General features: G+C 41.3%; 1 protein-coding gene across 2 annotated transcripts in view; it reads right to left on the reverse strand.

Moving 5' to 3' along the window:
• The window catches only part of TMEM268 (transmembrane protein 268), a 39824-nt gene that overhangs the window by 1136 nt on the left and 20822 nt on the right, over positions 1-17866 (reverse strand). For both annotated transcript variants that reach the window (XM_063432690.1, XM_063432689.1), the window contains exons 4-8: positions 10110-10217; positions 8256-8405; positions 8050-8160; positions 3438-3509; positions 1325-1510 (exon numbers count right to left, since the gene is read on the reverse strand). In XM_063432690.1, coding sequence (XP_063288760.1) covers positions 1325-1510; positions 3438-3509; positions 8050-8160; positions 8256-8405; positions 10110-10217 — 627 coding nt within the window. The remainder of the gene's footprint in view (positions 1-1324; positions 1511-3437; positions 3510-8049; positions 8161-8255; positions 8406-10109; positions 10218-17866) is intronic.

The following is a 17866-nucleotide window of genomic DNA, read 5'->3' on the forward strand; positions in this document are numbered from 1 at the left end:
CCTTTCAAAAATCAGTAATGCTGCACAGCTTAGAATTATGAGCTTTTTGTAAAAAGGGCTGGACTTATCCAAAAATAAGCTTTTCAAAATGATGGGAATTTTTGTAGATCAATAATTTGGAAAAATGCTTATCCCCCCCCAATTTGTTTATATATATATATATATATATATACAAATTGGGGGGGGGATAATATATATAAAGCTGGTCCAAGTACTGCTTGAGCGCATCCTGAATAAAATACATATAGTTTTATATATATAAAAATTCTCTCCTAGGTTTAGGTCACCTTGGGAGGGACTCCTACCATGTCCAGATATAATGCTCTTATTGGAGTAAAATACTTTCGGTGGATTGAATCAGAGATGCAACGGACCCAAACAAAATGAATCCATTGAAAGCTTGAAAAAGTACAAATCTGACCATCTTTAAATTTAGTTTTGTCCGTAAGTACAAAACTATTCTATTTCTTCTGTGCTAGTTTTTCTGAACTGTTCAAGTGTATTTAGCTCCCACACTTCCTGTAAATAGAGATCTAATGTTTAAACTTCCTTTATTGCACATTCTGATTAATTTAGAATTTATTTTCTCCTGCTCTATTAATAGCCTGCTAGAGCCTCCTGTAAAAGATTAGAGGGATACTGTAGGCACCCTGACCACTACAGCTCATGAAAGGGGTCTGGGTGCAGTGACTTCCCTCAAGTAATAGTTCACATTAGGGTTTCCCCATAGGAAAGCATTATTAGTGACGCTGGAAGTCCTCATGCATAATGTAGCAAAAATGGAGTGAAGGTGCACCCAGGCCAGCGCTAAGGGATATTGGTGCTGGACCCAGGTAAGTGACGGGGGGAGGGGAAGGACTTTGACAGAGGAGAAAGCTATAGTGCCAGGATAATTAGTGTTTTTTTCCTGGCACTATAGTTTCCCTTTCAAGTTTAATTTACAGAAAACATCTAAAGCAAGTTAACATCCCATTGAAAATGTAAAAAAAAAAAAATTCCATGCAGGCTGTGAGAGTCACAGCCAGATGAGGTGTGGCTAGAGCTGCACAAATTGATTTAACTCCCAAATGGCAGTGAATTGAGCAGTGAGACTGCAGGGGCATGATCTATACACCAACATGGATTCATTAAACCCTTTAAGTAATTTGAATTCTTAGCTATTCATGCATTAAACTACTGGCTCTGACCTAACATCATATGCTAGCTGTGCATCTCAAGAGTCAAATAAATGACATGCTTTGTATCTTTATAAAAACTTAATCAAGAAGGGGTTGAAACAATAAGGTGGAGATACTGATGGCGAATGTGAAGGTCTTATACTTACATGCGGATCGTTGTCCACAACAAGTGGAATCTTCTGGTTAAAAAGAACAGCTTTGCTCCGGGAGCCGCTGGACAAAAGGGGGCTTTCCTCTGACGTAGTGTCTACAGGATCCTCCTGGGTGAGAACAGGACCAGCAGGCATTTCCACAAATATATAAAGCTGGTCCAAGTACTGCTTGAGCGCATCCTGAATAAAATACATATAGTTAGTTTACCTTCCCTAGGAGCCATTTACAATAAAGAAAGAAAAATCACCAATTGTACCAGACATTCTATTTACTTGAATTAATAGACAGGATTTCAATAATGTAACAAGTCACATGATTTAAGACCAGGAGGATTGCCTGTGGTGCTCACAGATGTTTTGTTTTTGGAATAATTTATGTTGCCTGAATATTGGTAATTTGTATTACCGCAGTCAGGAATGAAGGGATAATTACATTCTTAAATCACTTCCTCTCACTCTAATACAAGGTATTTAACTTGAGCTTCTGTTTCGGGATAATTGATGGACTCTATAGTGTTTGTAAGCAAGTGAGATATAACAATATTTAATATAAAACACGTTATTAGAATTTTGTTCCCCTCTGTAGTCATTATCTTCTTCCTCCCCCTTTATTTAAAGGGTCACTCCACTGCCCAAATACAAAATAAAAATCACTGTTAAGTATACATACCCCCAAATGAAAACTTGCATGCATTTAATTATGTATTTTGCCATTGAAGTTATATCTAAAACAATTTGCAAAAACTACAGCTCTCTTGACTGCTGCCTTTGCAAGCCCTCCCCTTCTAACCCTGCCCAGACTTTCGGTGGCTGTCCAATCACAAACTTCCCAATACAGCACAATGAAAAGTCTTTGCAACACAGGTGCTCTGGGCAAATGCTGCCTTTTGAGTTCAGTGCAAATATATGTCCTCCCCTGATTTCTCGCCACCCCTCTTGACTGGTGTCTCTGACTGTCTCTCTGCTATTTCCAACTGGATGGCTGCTCATTTCCTTAAACTGAAGCGGTTCAAAACAGAACTTCTGGTCTTCCCTCCCTCAAGTGTTGCTACTCTCTTTTCTGAGTCCCTCCAAGTCAATGGTGCTACCATCCACTCTACCTCTAAGGCCCGCTGCCAAGGTGTTCTCTTTGACTGCGACCTCTCCTTCACCCCTCATGTCCAATCAATTGTCAAATGCTACCGCTTCAATCTCAAAAATATTGCGCGTATTCGACCCTATTTAACGCCTAATACGGCAATGGTGCTTGTCCATGCTGCTGTCCTCTCTTGCCTTGACTACTGTAATTCGCTTCTCAGTGGTCTTCCCAACTTGCCCCGTTACAGGCTATAATGAATGTGGTGGTGAGGCTCATTTTCCTGTCCGTCTGCACCTCACACTCCTCCCCCCTTTGTCAGTCTCTACATTGGCTTCCGTAAGATATAGGGCTCAATTTAAGATCCTGACACTTGCTTACAAATCTCTACACAATGCTGCTCCGACCTACTTATCCTCACTAATACACAAATATGTCCCATCTAGGCTGCTACGCTCTGCCGGGGACCTACGTGTAACCTCTGTTTGTACTCCTACATCTGATGCTCACCTTAAAGACTTCTCTAGGGCTGCACCGTTTCTATGGAACGCCCTTCCCCTCTCTGTTAGACTCTCACCCAATCTCCACTACTTCAGAAAAATCTTTGAAAACGTAGTTCTTTAGGAAAGCCTATCAATTAAACTGTGAACAGCTTTCCCTCCCCGCACCCCGATTCCTCTCCTGAAACCTCATCAAAACAAAACACTAAGCCCTCAATGAATACTATCCGAGCAACCTACTTTTCTACCCTACCCTTACCTTTTGTGTCACATGTCCTCACTCCCTCTAGCATGTAAGCTCATTACAAATACATGTCTATTAGTCCTTGTTGGTGCTTTATAAATAATAATAAGCTAACCAAACCAGGAAGTAACAAAAAAAAAAAAAAAAACAGGACACACTGTTCACACAAAGCTTTTCAGCAAGCTAAAGTGCTTTGGGAGTCTAGAGGGTCTCTTAAAAAGGTAGCTAAAAGAGCCTGTTAAACTACCATTTTCTCTAGCACAGTATTGTTCTTTTATTTCCACTTACCTTTCTCATGCTGGATAGAAGCTGAGAGAGTCTTTGCTGACAGCCCCAGAGATGAAAGTAGACAAAGCAGATCTACACACGTGTTAAGGAGCACACAGCTCATAAAACGTATAAAAAGTAGCTGAAAACCTACCTTAACTTCAACCAGAGAAGCCATTTGTCTTTAAAACGGAGGAAGAATGGTCCTTAGCTCTTTCAGATCAGGAGTAGACAAAACCTCACCTCTCTGTCTAAATTTACCAAGTGCTATTCTCACATTGAAGCCCAGAGAAAATGTATATCCTGGTGGTACATCAAACCTAGCAGACTCCATAATATATATCTAAAAGGTCTCCGAGACTTGCAGGGAATGTCCAACAGTAATTTCTCTAAATCAGGGATTCACAAACCAGTCCTTAAGTACCCCCTAACAGTCCAGGATGTAGGAATTACTCTTTTGTGTCTACAGTGTTTTTTTCTTCTTTTTCTAAAAACACCTTTAGACACAACTGGGTAATCCCAAAATCCTGGACTGTTAGGGGGTACTTGAAGACTGGGTTGGGAACCACTGCTCTAAATGTAAACAACAGTTACAAAAAGAGGTGAAGTCATGTATTGTAAAGCACTCAATGCAACATCTAGTCTGCACCCTTTTTAAAGAGAATACACAGATTCGTGGATATGGTGATTACTGAAACCTGAAAAATGAAGCAATAATGTTAATTCCCATGCTGTCGCTGTTAAACAAAACCAAAACCAACCATAATTGTGCAAGATAAAAATAAATAAATTAAACATAGAATACTATAAGTACAACAGTATGTTAAAATGATTTAGCTTGATAGACAAACCACAGTTTCTATTGTGCTTGGAATCATAGGCATATAGACATATAATTAACTGGCCCCAAATATCCATTTCTCTTGTATCACAGCAGGCTTGAGTCTTTTCCTCCTATTCATAAATTAATTGCCAGTTGCTCAACTTTACACTCTCTCAGCCTAGTGGTCATTACTCTGAAATAAGATGTCAGGACATGGTTACGTCTGGATCGCCTTAAAAACCAAGGAATCTCAACGTATGACATAATGTCCTCAAAGTTGTCACCAGGTGTGAACACTATGCGATGTGCTTACAGCACTGAGCAACGAGCAATTCACAAAACGAAGGGAGGAAACCACCAGTGACAAGGTCTGTCCATGTGATACAAGTCAAATGTGCATTTTTTTGTTTCAGTTAAAGGGACTAGTGGTTCTAGTGTCTACAGTCTGTCTCTGCAGGCCTTTTAATGTAAACATTGTTTTTTTTTGCGGCTTAGTAACAGCTCTAGTGGCAGTCACTCAGATGGCCACTAGAGACGCATTCAGCATGTTCAGGCTATGCATGGAGGTTACTGAACATTCCCCATAGGGATGCTGACTGGCGAAGGATTTTGCTGTGCATGCTTAATAGCTTCCCAATGCTTTCCTATAGGAAAGCATTGGATTGGCTGAGATCATCAAGTTTGATGATCTCAGCAATAGAGGCGAAAAAAGAGATTAAAATCACCTTTCCCATGTGATGCAAGGGGGACAGGGGATCCAAACTTCTGGAATAAAAGGGAATCATGACATGTCACACATGTCCTGTGTCCTTAAGGGGTTAAACTAACATTTTCTGATTCCTGTAATAAAGAATTAAGTCCAGCAGATGGTGCTGTCGTTGTACCATCAATGATATGGGAAGCAGCAAGGCTAGTTTGAGATGAATTTGCTATGCTTATAAGTATGATGTATGGAATTGTGAGTAACGAATGCTGTCTTTCAGGGCTCCCATTGCCATGTATGAGGCCCTGCACCCACCCTCAATGCTATTCACAGAAACACATACAGGTGTGTGTTCATGGTGCTAAATACATTATCCATAAAGCGGCAAGAAATTCAGCAGCGCTGTACAATAGGTGGACAAACAAACAAGTAGTTGCAACAAGACATTCTAACTAGTATAATTAGCTACTTGCACACATGCATAACTTTCCATACAAACTAATTACTGACCCGTTCACAAACAAGCAGCATACACAGATCCACATAAACATGCATAGAGAGATTAACACTAACACACACTGTACAATCCCCCCTTCTTACCTGCTGCTATATGAGGGAGGGTGAGGCTCAGGGCTGATCTCCCTGGAGTGCCATCCGGCTTAACCCTTGGTGCTACTTCGGGTAGCAGTGATATGACGTTACATCCCATCACCCACTACAACTGACATAGACACGTGCTATTGGAGGCCCGATGGGTGATGTTGCATCTCTGCACACACTAGAACTGATAGATAAATATGGATGTTGGGATGTGACATGATGATGATGATGATGATTGAGTATGTGAGTGAGTGAGTGTGTGTTATACATACACACACACACACACACACACATACACACACTTTTGGGGGCCGAGGGGTGTGAATTTAGGTGGCTCATCATACAAACCTGTGTGGCCCCCCACAATGTTTGACTGCAAGCCCTGCTAGTGTTTGCAAATTATGATTGCCATTTACAATAGTGGAGATTGTAAAACTGGTATGAACAGCTCATCAATCGTTATAATTACTCTAAAAGATTAAAATGGAATCTTAGTAGTGCTTTGCCACACAGAAACAATACCAAAGCCAGATACATACTGCGTAGGACATTCTAAACCATACACTGTGCAGACTTGGAATCAATATTCCCCAACCCAATAAACTGATAACAATAACTTAAATACATCACTGACTGCAGTCAAACAAAAACTAGAAAGAGATGTATCAATAAAGGAATAGTCCATGTAATGCGGTTATTTGAAAAATACTAACAAAGTGACCTTTTCTACCCCTTATTTTCATAGGCATTTTAATTTGCCAACGAAAATTCGTTAACATTGTTCAAATTCTTCCCCTATAACCAAGACACATACATTTCTTCGTTAAATAATGGCTTATTATTTGGTCCTACACCCGTTTTAACTGCTTTACATTGATTAAATTCATTCTTCACTTTTAATTCAGCAATTCCTTATTTGAATATGTCTTTTGGCAATTGTATACCAAGTGTGCCATCTGCTGGACACTGTGTTTTAATATGGAAGTCTTGTTTTTTTTTTTTTTATGTTGTATCCAGCACTAACATTAAATAACGCAAGTGACAAACCCGTTACTATTCATTTTTAAAAATAAATTAAGCACCATGACAATTTTAGCTTAATGAAACAGTTTTGGTGTATAGATTATGCCTCTGCAGTCTCACCGCTCAATTCTCATTTAGGAGTTAAATTACTTTTTATATGTAGCCATATCCACATCCACGTTTAATTTTTGCAATGACATCTTACAGCACAGTGTGTTTACTTTAGAAATTATATCATGATCTGTTAATTGCACTTTCATCAGACACATGAGGTTCCTGCAGGCTATTAACAGAGCAAGATAGAAGACATTCTAAATTAACAACACTTTCACAGAAAGTGTGTAGGTAGTATCTGTGCCTCTCAGCCAGGGAATTGAGATGAAAGAATTGAGCAATGAGATTGCATGATCTATGCATCAAAACCACTAACATTAGTTGGTGATTACAGTATCCCTTTTATAAACTATATGTGTCAATCTGATATTATTGCTGGAACAACAATAGGATAATAGCATAATTACTTCTCATTTATGAAAGGGGTTAACCCCAATGTCCTTGAAATGCCATTTAGATTTAGGATTTATCGCGCTTTCTTTTTCAGTTGTCTATCTATGGTCTGTTTACGAGAAATGGTTCATGGTATTACAAAAATGCAAATCCTTTAAATCACTGTTGCGATTAATAACGGTCTTTAATATTTATTTCCCCACATTGGTGTATAGACAGCATTACCCAATGTGTTCACTTTTGCATTACAAAGAATTATATGAAAACAATAAATGTTATTCCTTCCCCTACCCCCAAGTAAGTCTTACTTGGGCAGGACAGAACACGCTCTTTATGTTTAACGTATTTTCTGCAGATTTTATTTTAATTTCTATTTTCCATTATTTTTCCTGTCCATTTAATCTGTGTTATACTGCTGTGCAGGTCAATGTAAACAATGTGTCTCACTTTACTAATAGATTTGTTCATGAATTTTCATATGACCCATCAAATGTGGGTAATTGTACGGCACTTGCAAACTATATAGCGCCAACATATCTTGCCGCGCCAACAATTATCAAAAGGAAATATTTCGCCCCAGTGAACTCCTTGCTCAAATGAGCTTACAATCTATGAGGGTATGAAGTACATGGATATATATTAATAGGGGACACTTACCGTGTAAGGTGGTCTGATTGGGATTCACACCTGGGGTTCCCATTTCTAAGGCAGTGATGTTACAATGCTCTAACTTGGGACGTGATTTATCCATGGAATGGACGTATAACATAACATTTTCACAAATCACAACAACAGAGTGAATGGAATCATAGAAAGGGAGCAGATTGCTCAGAAACTTACCCAGGCAAGAACAGAGAGTGATCTAGTACTTGGTGTGTTTTTAACAGAGCTAGAAAGATGGCAATAGCTTCTCTTTTTTGTGTCACATGATTGCAAAATGCCAGTTACAGAGCCAGATTTAGCAGCATAAAGGATACTGATGGAATGCTCTGACACTTATGCCACCGGTTGCTGATCCCAAGCATAACATTGTGTTTCATGAATATCTCATTAGCAGCTGCCAGTCTGATGTCTGTGTTTACATTTATCTGTCAAAATAGTGACATGACGAAGATTCGACTTGGATTACTGAATACGAAGACCTTAGACTAATTGTTTTACGTGTTCATTCTGACAAACTCACCTTCTTTTGGTGCTGATTTATAACGAGAACAACCAGAAGGGTAACAACCGCTGCAGCCAAAGTGACGGGGATGCTGGTGGTCCAGCTGTGGTTTGTTGTGAACATCTGTGCAGTGGAATAAAGGTTGAACCAGATGGAGATGTAGAGAACCTAGAAAAAAAAACTGGCATCAATATTCGGTCCATAACACAGTCTCTTTCTCAATTTTCTAACAGCACACAGAGACACGAATTGTATCAAATCATGTCACTAATTTAGCATGGTGCTTCCACAGCCTGACCCATAGCAAAATATCCTTTAAAGTTATATTGTAGATATGGCACTCACACAGTATAGTACTGCTGGTGCAATAAATGAAAAAATAAAATATATAAAAATAAAAAAAATACTCCATTCTGTGTCAACCAAGAGAATCGGTAAGACTGTGGTTATAGTATTTGGACTGTCACTTTAAGTGTTTACAGGTATGTGAGTGGTTCCTGGCTTTTGACTTCCCATGCAGATTTGATAGGCATAAGTTGATAGGCAAGTTTGTTTGGGAGGTTTAATTCCAAGTAAAATTTTAGTTGTTGCAACTGGAAAATTGCAATGCTGGGTGTTGAGTCTGTTTCCATCCTGTTTAGAGTGTGTAAGACATAACATTTGAAACACATGCAATCATTTGTGGAATATAATGGATTTGAGCAAACACACCCTGCAGAAATGGACAGCGTAAGTGACTCCCAGTCCTCTAATGAGTGTTCTACATATTTAATAATGGCTGAGAGGTTAATCGAGTATATGTCTGATAGCTCAAGCGGTATTGGAAGTCCAAGATACTTAATATGAAAGTTGCCAGTTCTGGTTTAATGAAGCCAGCCTTTGTGGTACAGTGCCATGGTACGCTATCATGGAAAGTCTTATAAGAGGTATTAGACATAATCATCTCAAATACGATTAAGAAAGTTAATATCATCTATGCATCGGATGCATTAGGTAGACCTTCAGATGCTTTGCCAGATCATTACAAAAACTGGCAGTCTACCTCTTGGAAAACCCCTGCCCAAGGATATATCTGAAAATGGAGCATATTATAAAGTGCTCTTCCTATAAAACCAAACAAACAAACAGACCACTATTAGCAGTACGTTTCTGGTTGTATCACAGCAACTGCAGACAGATTGTTGCATATTCAGCTGATATCTCTGTGCCACGTTTGCATACAACGTTATAAGTAATGCCATTAAAATAGCTGCATCATTTAAAGGACCACTCCATATGCATAATGCACCTTAGCTTTAAAAGGCAGGTTTCTATGGGAAATTATCACTTTTAGCATGAAATTAATAAACACCCTTAACTGAAGTTGCAGGTGCTCACAGGCTGCTGCTGTGTGCATGCGCACAGAGTGACACTTTCAGAAGCTTCTCAATGAGACGCCTCCAATGAAGGAACTGAACGTCTGTTTTGGGGAAGAAAGGGAGGGCTTGCATAGACTGCGGTCATAAGTACGGCAGCTTTTGAAAGCCTTTTTTTTTTTTTTAAGCTATACCCAAATGACTGCATACATAAATAAATGAATGCATGTATTCATTGGAGGTATATCTACTAAATAGCAATAAAACATAACATGTGACTTGCACTGTGGAGTGGTCCTTCAAGGTCTTACAACAAACTGAAATTCCTGCTCCCTGGAATATTTTCAATTGCTATGCCCAGGGGTAGGCAACCTTCGGCTCTACAGATGTTGTGGACTACATCTCCCTTGATGCTTTGCCAGCAATATGGCTGTAAAAGCATTATGGGAGATGTAGTCCAAAACATCTGTAGAGCCGATGGTTGCCTACCCCTGGCTATGCCTGTCCAAGCACTCACCACTGCTAACACCATTCCAAATCCTCGCGAACTGAAGAAAATATATCTGTGCAGCTCTGGGATAAGTGCGGACCTCTGCAGGGAATCTCTGCACTGCTCGAGGGGGAGCTATGGGAAGGAAGATAAGACATTTAGTTACATTTTTAAAAATAATTTATAATATAACTATATAAACACTGCCAGATTCTGCAGGAAATAAAAGCAGAGAGGGGTTGGCACAGACCTGAATGGTAATGTTACCATTTTAACCCACTAAAAATGATTGACATGCCAGATGTGATATACAGAAATCTGCATAGAATGAAGTCCTTATATGGAATCTCTAAGCACCATAACTACCACAGCATACTGTGCATATGCTGTAATATATAGGGTTTAAGTGTACCCTTTGCGGTGTGAAAAGTCCCCGAAAATACTACGATATGTCATTATGTTGTATACTCTTTTTATTCTTAATTGTTGTTGCTGTGTCAACCTCAGGAACCTCAATTATTTGTGACCTGTTCTCAATGTTTTGACGCAGCCAGTGTTTATTAGAAAAATAACAATATAAAAACACGCAGTCAGACAAGTCAACCCATATGCCGATGCTGTGGAATATCCGATATTTGATGTTTATCTGACTGTGGACTAAATGAAGAATTTCAAAATAAAATGATGTAATAGTAACTGAATGAACAATTCACCCATCAGTGGGTATCCCTGCAAGACCAAATTCCACGTAATCACAGCAGCTCTCTATCAAATGAACTACTTATCTACTTGGTGCACAGCTGGGGTAGTCAAAAACTGGATCCGCTGCTCCTAACTGACCAGAGCTCCCACGAACCCTTACCAGACACTATCTTTGATTCTGCCTGGTTTAAAAGCGCAGAAGGACAATATCCAGCTGACATCACAATCTGGACCTAAAGCTTATAGATTCAGGTCCGTAAGGCCTGGCATAAATAACATCAATGGGACTCTGCCGATGTGCTGATGCGAAATGAGCAGAACATCTTGTGTGCTGGCGTTCGTGATAAAATGGCCATATTGCTTCGATGTAAGCTCCACCAACAGGTTAAACAAATGACTTTAAATTATGGTAAGGTTTAGGAAGAGTAATTCAGTTTCTAAGCTCTAGCGATCAGGTCTCTCCACACCATCTGTCTCTGTCTATCTCAATATGTCACAAACGTTTAACCCTCCACCGCACCACCCCTCCTCGTGCAGAGCGGCAGAGTCTGCTGGGGTTTACAAATAAACCTAAGAGGAATAATGCGAGGGCAGGTTGCTCTCTTTTTTTTCATGTTTCTGCCTAAGAGCCCTGACACAGCTTGAACAACCGCACAAATATTTATTGTATGTTTGTACAAACATTACCTATAACAATGACATGAATAAAGAATAACATGAAAGCATAACGCCCAGGATCTAGGGAAATCCCAATATATGGTGTGGTTTCTTATTCTTACACCTGATCTCACAAACACCCCTTTACCATAACATGTATTCGGGAGAGCAAGATACATTTGTAATTCATTTCTTGCATCGCTAGGCTGTACAGCATTTGTGATGAGAGCTTACAAACCAGGAAGTGACTTATGTTTGTTATACTTTCTATAACAGTGCTGAGTGTATTTGCTATAAGTAGTGCTTTATGGGCAAAGCACAGATTTCTGGGAGTTGCAGTTCGTTGTCAGTCTTCCGCTGAACTACACTTTCAAGAAACCCAAGTCATAACATGATAACAAGCAATACATTTGCAGCAAAAAATGAAACACTGCAGGATAGGAAAGTGTCAGAAAGGGTGGGCAACTGGGCATATAGAGCATATACAAGTAATACAAATTCATATACAAAAAGAAGAAGGGTAGAGAAACATCAAACAAAATTAACTGTAACTAAACTTACACATTGCACAAAGCATGATGTTGGTTGGTTGGTTCCTGGAATGTCCCTTTAACACTATACACACTTCCCATCATGATGGTATTAAACATGGCCTCAATTTAAAATATTTAAATACGCTTTTCAAATGATCTTAGTCTGTTAGAAAAACTTGGTAATTGATTTATCTAACAAATATCCCGTAGACTTAAAGGGACTCTCCAGTGCCAGGAAAACAATCCATTTTCCTGGCACTGCAGGTCGCCTCTCCCTCCCACCTCCCACCCCCGGTTGCTGAAGGGGTGAAAACCCCTTCAGTCACTTACCAGAGGCAGCGACATGCCCCACGTCGCTGCTTCTTCCTCCGCCGCCACTCCTCCTCTTCATCACGTCAACCGGCTGGGGAGACTGATCCCGCCCGCCGGCTGGGGAGACCTAATGCGCATGTGCAGCAATGCCGCGCACGCGCATTAGACCTCTCCATAGGAAAGCATTGAAAATGGGGATTTTAGCGACGCTGGAGGTCCTCACACAGCGTGAGGACATCCAGCGACGCTATAGCACAGATAATCTGTGCTATGATCCCGGAAGTGCCCTCTAGTGGCTGTCTAGTAGACAGCCACTAGAGGCGGAGTTAACCCTGCAAGGTAATTATTGCCGTTTATGAAAACTGCTATAATTACAGTTGCAGGGTTAAGGGTAGTGGAAGTTGGCACCCAGACCACTCCAATGGGCAGAAGTGGTCTGGGTGCCTGGAATGTCCCTTTAAATGGTGACTTAGTTTTTCTAACAGATTGTGATCATTTCAAAAGCTTATCCAAAAGCATTAAAGGGGCACTATAGTCACCAAAACAATTTCAGCTTAAAGGGACACTCCAGGCACCCAGACCACTTCAGCTAATTGAAGTGGTCTGGGTGCTGTGCCCCTATAGCACTTAGTGCTGCAATGTAAAACATGGAGGGGATCAAACATTTCAAATGAAACAGAATTTGCAATGAAGAAGTATAAACATTAGATAACCCTTTACAGGAAGTGGTTAGTTGTGCATGTCACATGCAGGAAGGTGTTCCGAGGGCTGCTTAAACAAAGTGATTTAACTCCTAAATGTCAGATAATTGAGCAGTCAAACTGCAGGGGCATGATATATACACCAAAACTGCATCATTAAGCTAAAGCTGTTGCGGTGACTATAGTGTCCCATTTAAATCTGTCAATAGCAAAGTGCTTAATCACTTAGATTTGGTGTGTGTGTGTGTGGAACAATCTAGATGTAGAGTTTGTTGTATTTTGGCCTAAATTTTGCAACTTGGTAGTTAGCATACCCCAAATAAAAGATTAGAAAGAGTACCCAAATATCTGTCATTCAGATAATCCCATCAATCACTACATTGTAACGTCACACCACTATGTTCACTTTTAAATTGTAATTTATTCTTACTGAATAAAAAATAATTTGAAATGTGATTCAGATCAAACAATTTACTTTAAGCTTTATGCATTTCCCCCCCTTAGCTATGATGCTGAATTGATTACTCCTACATTGAAATAATCAAGGGTAGGAATAGCTAGTCGGTTCATTGTATAAAGCTCTGTTGGGAGTCTTCATTCTGGTGTATATCTCAATAACCATCTACTGAACCCGCAAAATATTTTCATGATTATATGTCGAGAAAATAATCAGTGTGGATCAACTGTGACAGACAATAAATAGGTTATGTCTCAGTGGTCCAAACTAACAGGATCTCGCTCAGGGCATAACCCACTAGTGGCAACAAACATAATAAGAGAGGTATGCAAGTACACCAAATGTGACTATGCCTCCCGTCTGTAGGTAATGGTAGTACAATTTTGGCTATAGACAGCATAGTTCCATTGGAATCACCATCACCTGTTGATACATATCTATACAACCTAATAAGCCAGTAGTATTCAGAGGGAGTACCTTGACAAATTGCTTAATAACTCCTGTCTGTTTTGACCTGTCACTGGAAGCTGCACTGTCAGGTTACTCAGACTCATCTAAATAATATACTCAGATATTAACTCTAATAGTTTATATATTTCATTGGTAGCCATACCAACAAAAGCTCTTTTTACCTAATTAAGAACTATAATGAGACCACTATCTGATTTTTATTATATGGACATAAAGGGTTATTACTACCCAGACCAGGTGTGTTTCCTTTTTTATGATTTTTGTTTTCTTTTTAGCTATATAATCTTTAACTGACTACTACCATTACCTCCAGGCAGGGGAGGCATAGTCAACGTTGGTGTACTTGCATACCTCTTTAATTATTTTTGTTATGTTCATGATTCAAGCACATGAAACTTTACCACCGATCACATAAATCAGAATTGATTGCCAAAGTTAAAGGGAAACTCCAGTGCCAGGAAAACAATCCGTTTTCCTGGCACTGAAGGTCCCCTCTCCCTCCCACCACCCATCCCCCGGTAGCTGAAGGGATGAAAACCCCTTCAGGTCACTTACCTGAGACCCCGCTGATGTCCCTCGGCGGTGGTTTCTGCTTGCCGCTGCTCCTCCCAGTGATTAGGTCAGCCGTTGGGCGAGACTAATCCCGCCCGCCGGCTGAGGAGACCTAATGCGCATGCGCGGCAATGCCGCGCATGCGCATTAGAGCTCTCCATAGGAAAGCATTGAAAATAGCGTGAGGACGTCCAGCGACGCTCTAGCACAGGTTTCCTGTGCTATGGACACGGAAGTGCCCTCTAGTGGCTGTCTAGTAGACAGCCACTAGAGGTAGTAACATAGAAACATAAAATGTGACGGCAGATAAGAACCATTCGGCCCATCTAGTCTGCCCAATTTTCTAAATACATTCATTAGTCCCTGGCCTTATCTTATAGTTAGGATAGCCTTATGCCTATCCCACGCATGCTTAAACTCCTTTACTGTGTTTACCTCTACCACTTCAGCTGGAAGGCTATTCCATGCATCCACTACCCTCTCAGTAAAGTAATACTTTCTGATATTATTTTTAAACCTTTGTCCCTCTAATTTAAGACTATGTCCTCTTGTTGTGGTAGTTTCTCTTCTTTTAAATATAGTCTCCTCCTTTACTGTGTTGATTCCCTTTATGTATTTAAATGTTTCTATCATATCCCCCCTGTCTCATCTTTCCTCCAAGCTATACATGTTAAGATCCTTTAACCTTTCCTGGTAAGTCTTATCCTGCAATCCATGAACCAACTTATCTACTGCTAATGCCTCTCCCTATACAACCGAGCATTCTGCTAGCATTTCCTGCTGCTCTATTACATTGTCTGCCTACCTTTAAGTCATCAGAAATAATCACCCCTAAATCCCTTTCCTCAGATGTTGAGGTTAGAACTCTATCAAATATCTGTACTCTGCCCTTGGGTTTTTACGTCCAAGATGCATTATCTTGCACTTATCCACATTAAATGTCAGTTGCCACAACTCTGACCATTTTTCTAGTTTACCTAAATCATTAGCCATTTGGCTTATCCCTCCTGGAACATCAACCCTGTTACATATCTTATTATCATCAGCAAAAAGACATACCTTACCATCAAGACCTTCTGCAATATCACTAATAAAAATATTAAAGAGAATGGGTCCAAGTACAGATCCCTGAGGTACCCCACTGGTGACAAGCCCAAGCTTCGAATATACTCCATTTACTACAACCCTCTGTTGCCTGTCACTCAGCCACTGCCTTACCCATTCAACAATATTGGAATCCAAACTCAAAGATTGTAGTTTATTGATACGCCTTCTATGTGCAACAGTGTCAAAAGCCTTACTGAGATCCAGGTAAGCAATGTCTACTGCACCACCCTGATCTATAATTTTAGTTACCCAATCAACAAAAATCAATAAGATTAGTTTGGCATGATCTCCCTGAAGTAAATCCATGTTGTCTCTGATCTTGAAATCAATGTGTTTTTAGATGTTCAACAATCATATCCTTTAACATGGTTTCCATCACTTTCCCTACTACTGAAGTAAGGCTTACTGGCCTATAGTTGCCCGACTCCTCCCTATTACCAACATTCGCCAACTTCCAATCTTCTGGGACTACTCCTGTTATCAATGATTGGTTAAATAAATCTGTTAATGGTTTTGCTAGTACACCAATAAGCTCTTAATAGCTTTGGGTGTATTCCATCAGGTCCCATTGACTTATTTGTCTTTACTTTTGAGAGTTGAAATAGAACCTCTTCCTCTGTAAACCCACGTGTAATAAATGACTCATTTATCCTTTTTCTTAACGGAGGTCCCTTTCCTTCATTTTCATCTGTAAATACCGAACAAAAATATTCAGTGAGGTAGTCAGCTAGACCTTTATCCTCTTCTACATACCTTCCTTCTTTTGTTTTTAATCTAACGTATATACTCGAGTATAAGTCGAGTTTTTCAACACATTTTTTGTGCTGAAAAACCCCAACTGGACTTATACTCGAGTCACTGTCTGTATTATGGCAACTTACATTGCCATAATACAGACAGGGGGCTGGCAGAGAGCTCGTACCTCTCCTGCAGCTCCTGTCAGCTCCCTCCTCCTCCGCGCAGGTCCGGTCAGCACCTCTGTCAGCTCCCAGTGTAAGTCTCGCGAGAGCCGCGGGGTCATAGTGCCACACGTTAAAGTCCCTAATACGCATCCGCCTGTCGTTCTGAGTGTTATGCACAGGCAGAACTTCAGAGAATGACAGTGTGGAAGCATCCTGCCGTATATCATTGGCAAAAACATTAAAAACTTCCATAACCTCTGAAACCTCATTGCAAGCCAAGTCATTTGTCCTTAGATGGACAAATACATCCAATTCGCCTTCCTGCTTTGCTCGCTTAACAATATTACAGATACGTCTCCTGTCTCTGTGAGCAGTAGCTCCGGGAAGACACCTCACAAGACCACCATCGTCCATCTCCACACCTCTTATGATGGAATCCCCTAACAACAACTGCTTTCTATTAGGCCTCACCATAGTCTCCAAGCTCCTTTCCACAACACCACTAGCCTCGGTGCCTCTCTCCACAACACCACCAGCCTCGGTGCCTCTCTCCACAACACCACCAGCCTCGGTGCCTCTCTCCACAACACCACCAGCCTCGGTGCCTCTCTCCACAACACCACCAGCCTCGGTGCCTCTCTCCACAACACCACCAGCCTCGGTGCCTCTCTCCACAACACCACCAGCCTCGGTGCCTCTCTCCACAACACCACCAGCCTCGGTGCCTCTCTCCACAACACCACCAGCCTCGGTGCCTCTCTCCACAACACCACCAGCCTCGGTGCCTCTCTCCACAACACCACCAGCCTCGGTGCCTCTCTCCACAACACCACCAGCCTCGGTGCCTCTCTCCACAACACCACCAGCCTCGGTGCCTCTCTCCACAACACCACCAGCCTCGGTGCCTCTCTCCACAACACCACCAGCCTCGGTGCCTCTCTCCACAACACCACCAGCCTCGGTGCCTCTCTCCACAACACCACCAGCCTCGGTGCCTCTCTCCACAACACCACCAGCCTCGGTGCCTCTCTCCACAACACCACCAGCCTCGGTGCCTCTCTCCACAACACCACCAGCCTCGGTGCCTCTCTCCACAACACCACCAGCCTCGGTGCCTCTCTCCACAACACCACCAGCCTCGGTGCCTCTCTCCACAACACCACCAGCCTCGGTGCCTCTCTCCACAACACCACCAGCCTCGGTGCCTCTCTCCACAACACCACCAGCCTCGGTGCCTCTCTCCACAACACCACCAGCCTCAGTGCCTCTCTCCACAACACCACCAGCCTCAGTGCCTCTCTCCACAACACCACCAGCCTCAGTGCCTCTCTCCACAACACCACCAGACTCAGTGCCTCTCTCCACAACACCACTAGCCTCAGTGCCTCTC

Source organism: Pelobates fuscus, chromosome 9, assembly GCF_036172605.1.
Source record: "Pelobates fuscus isolate aPelFus1 chromosome 9, aPelFus1.pri, whole genome shotgun sequence".
Taxonomy (NCBI): domain Eukaryota; kingdom Metazoa; phylum Chordata; class Amphibia; order Anura; family Pelobatidae; genus Pelobates; species Pelobates fuscus.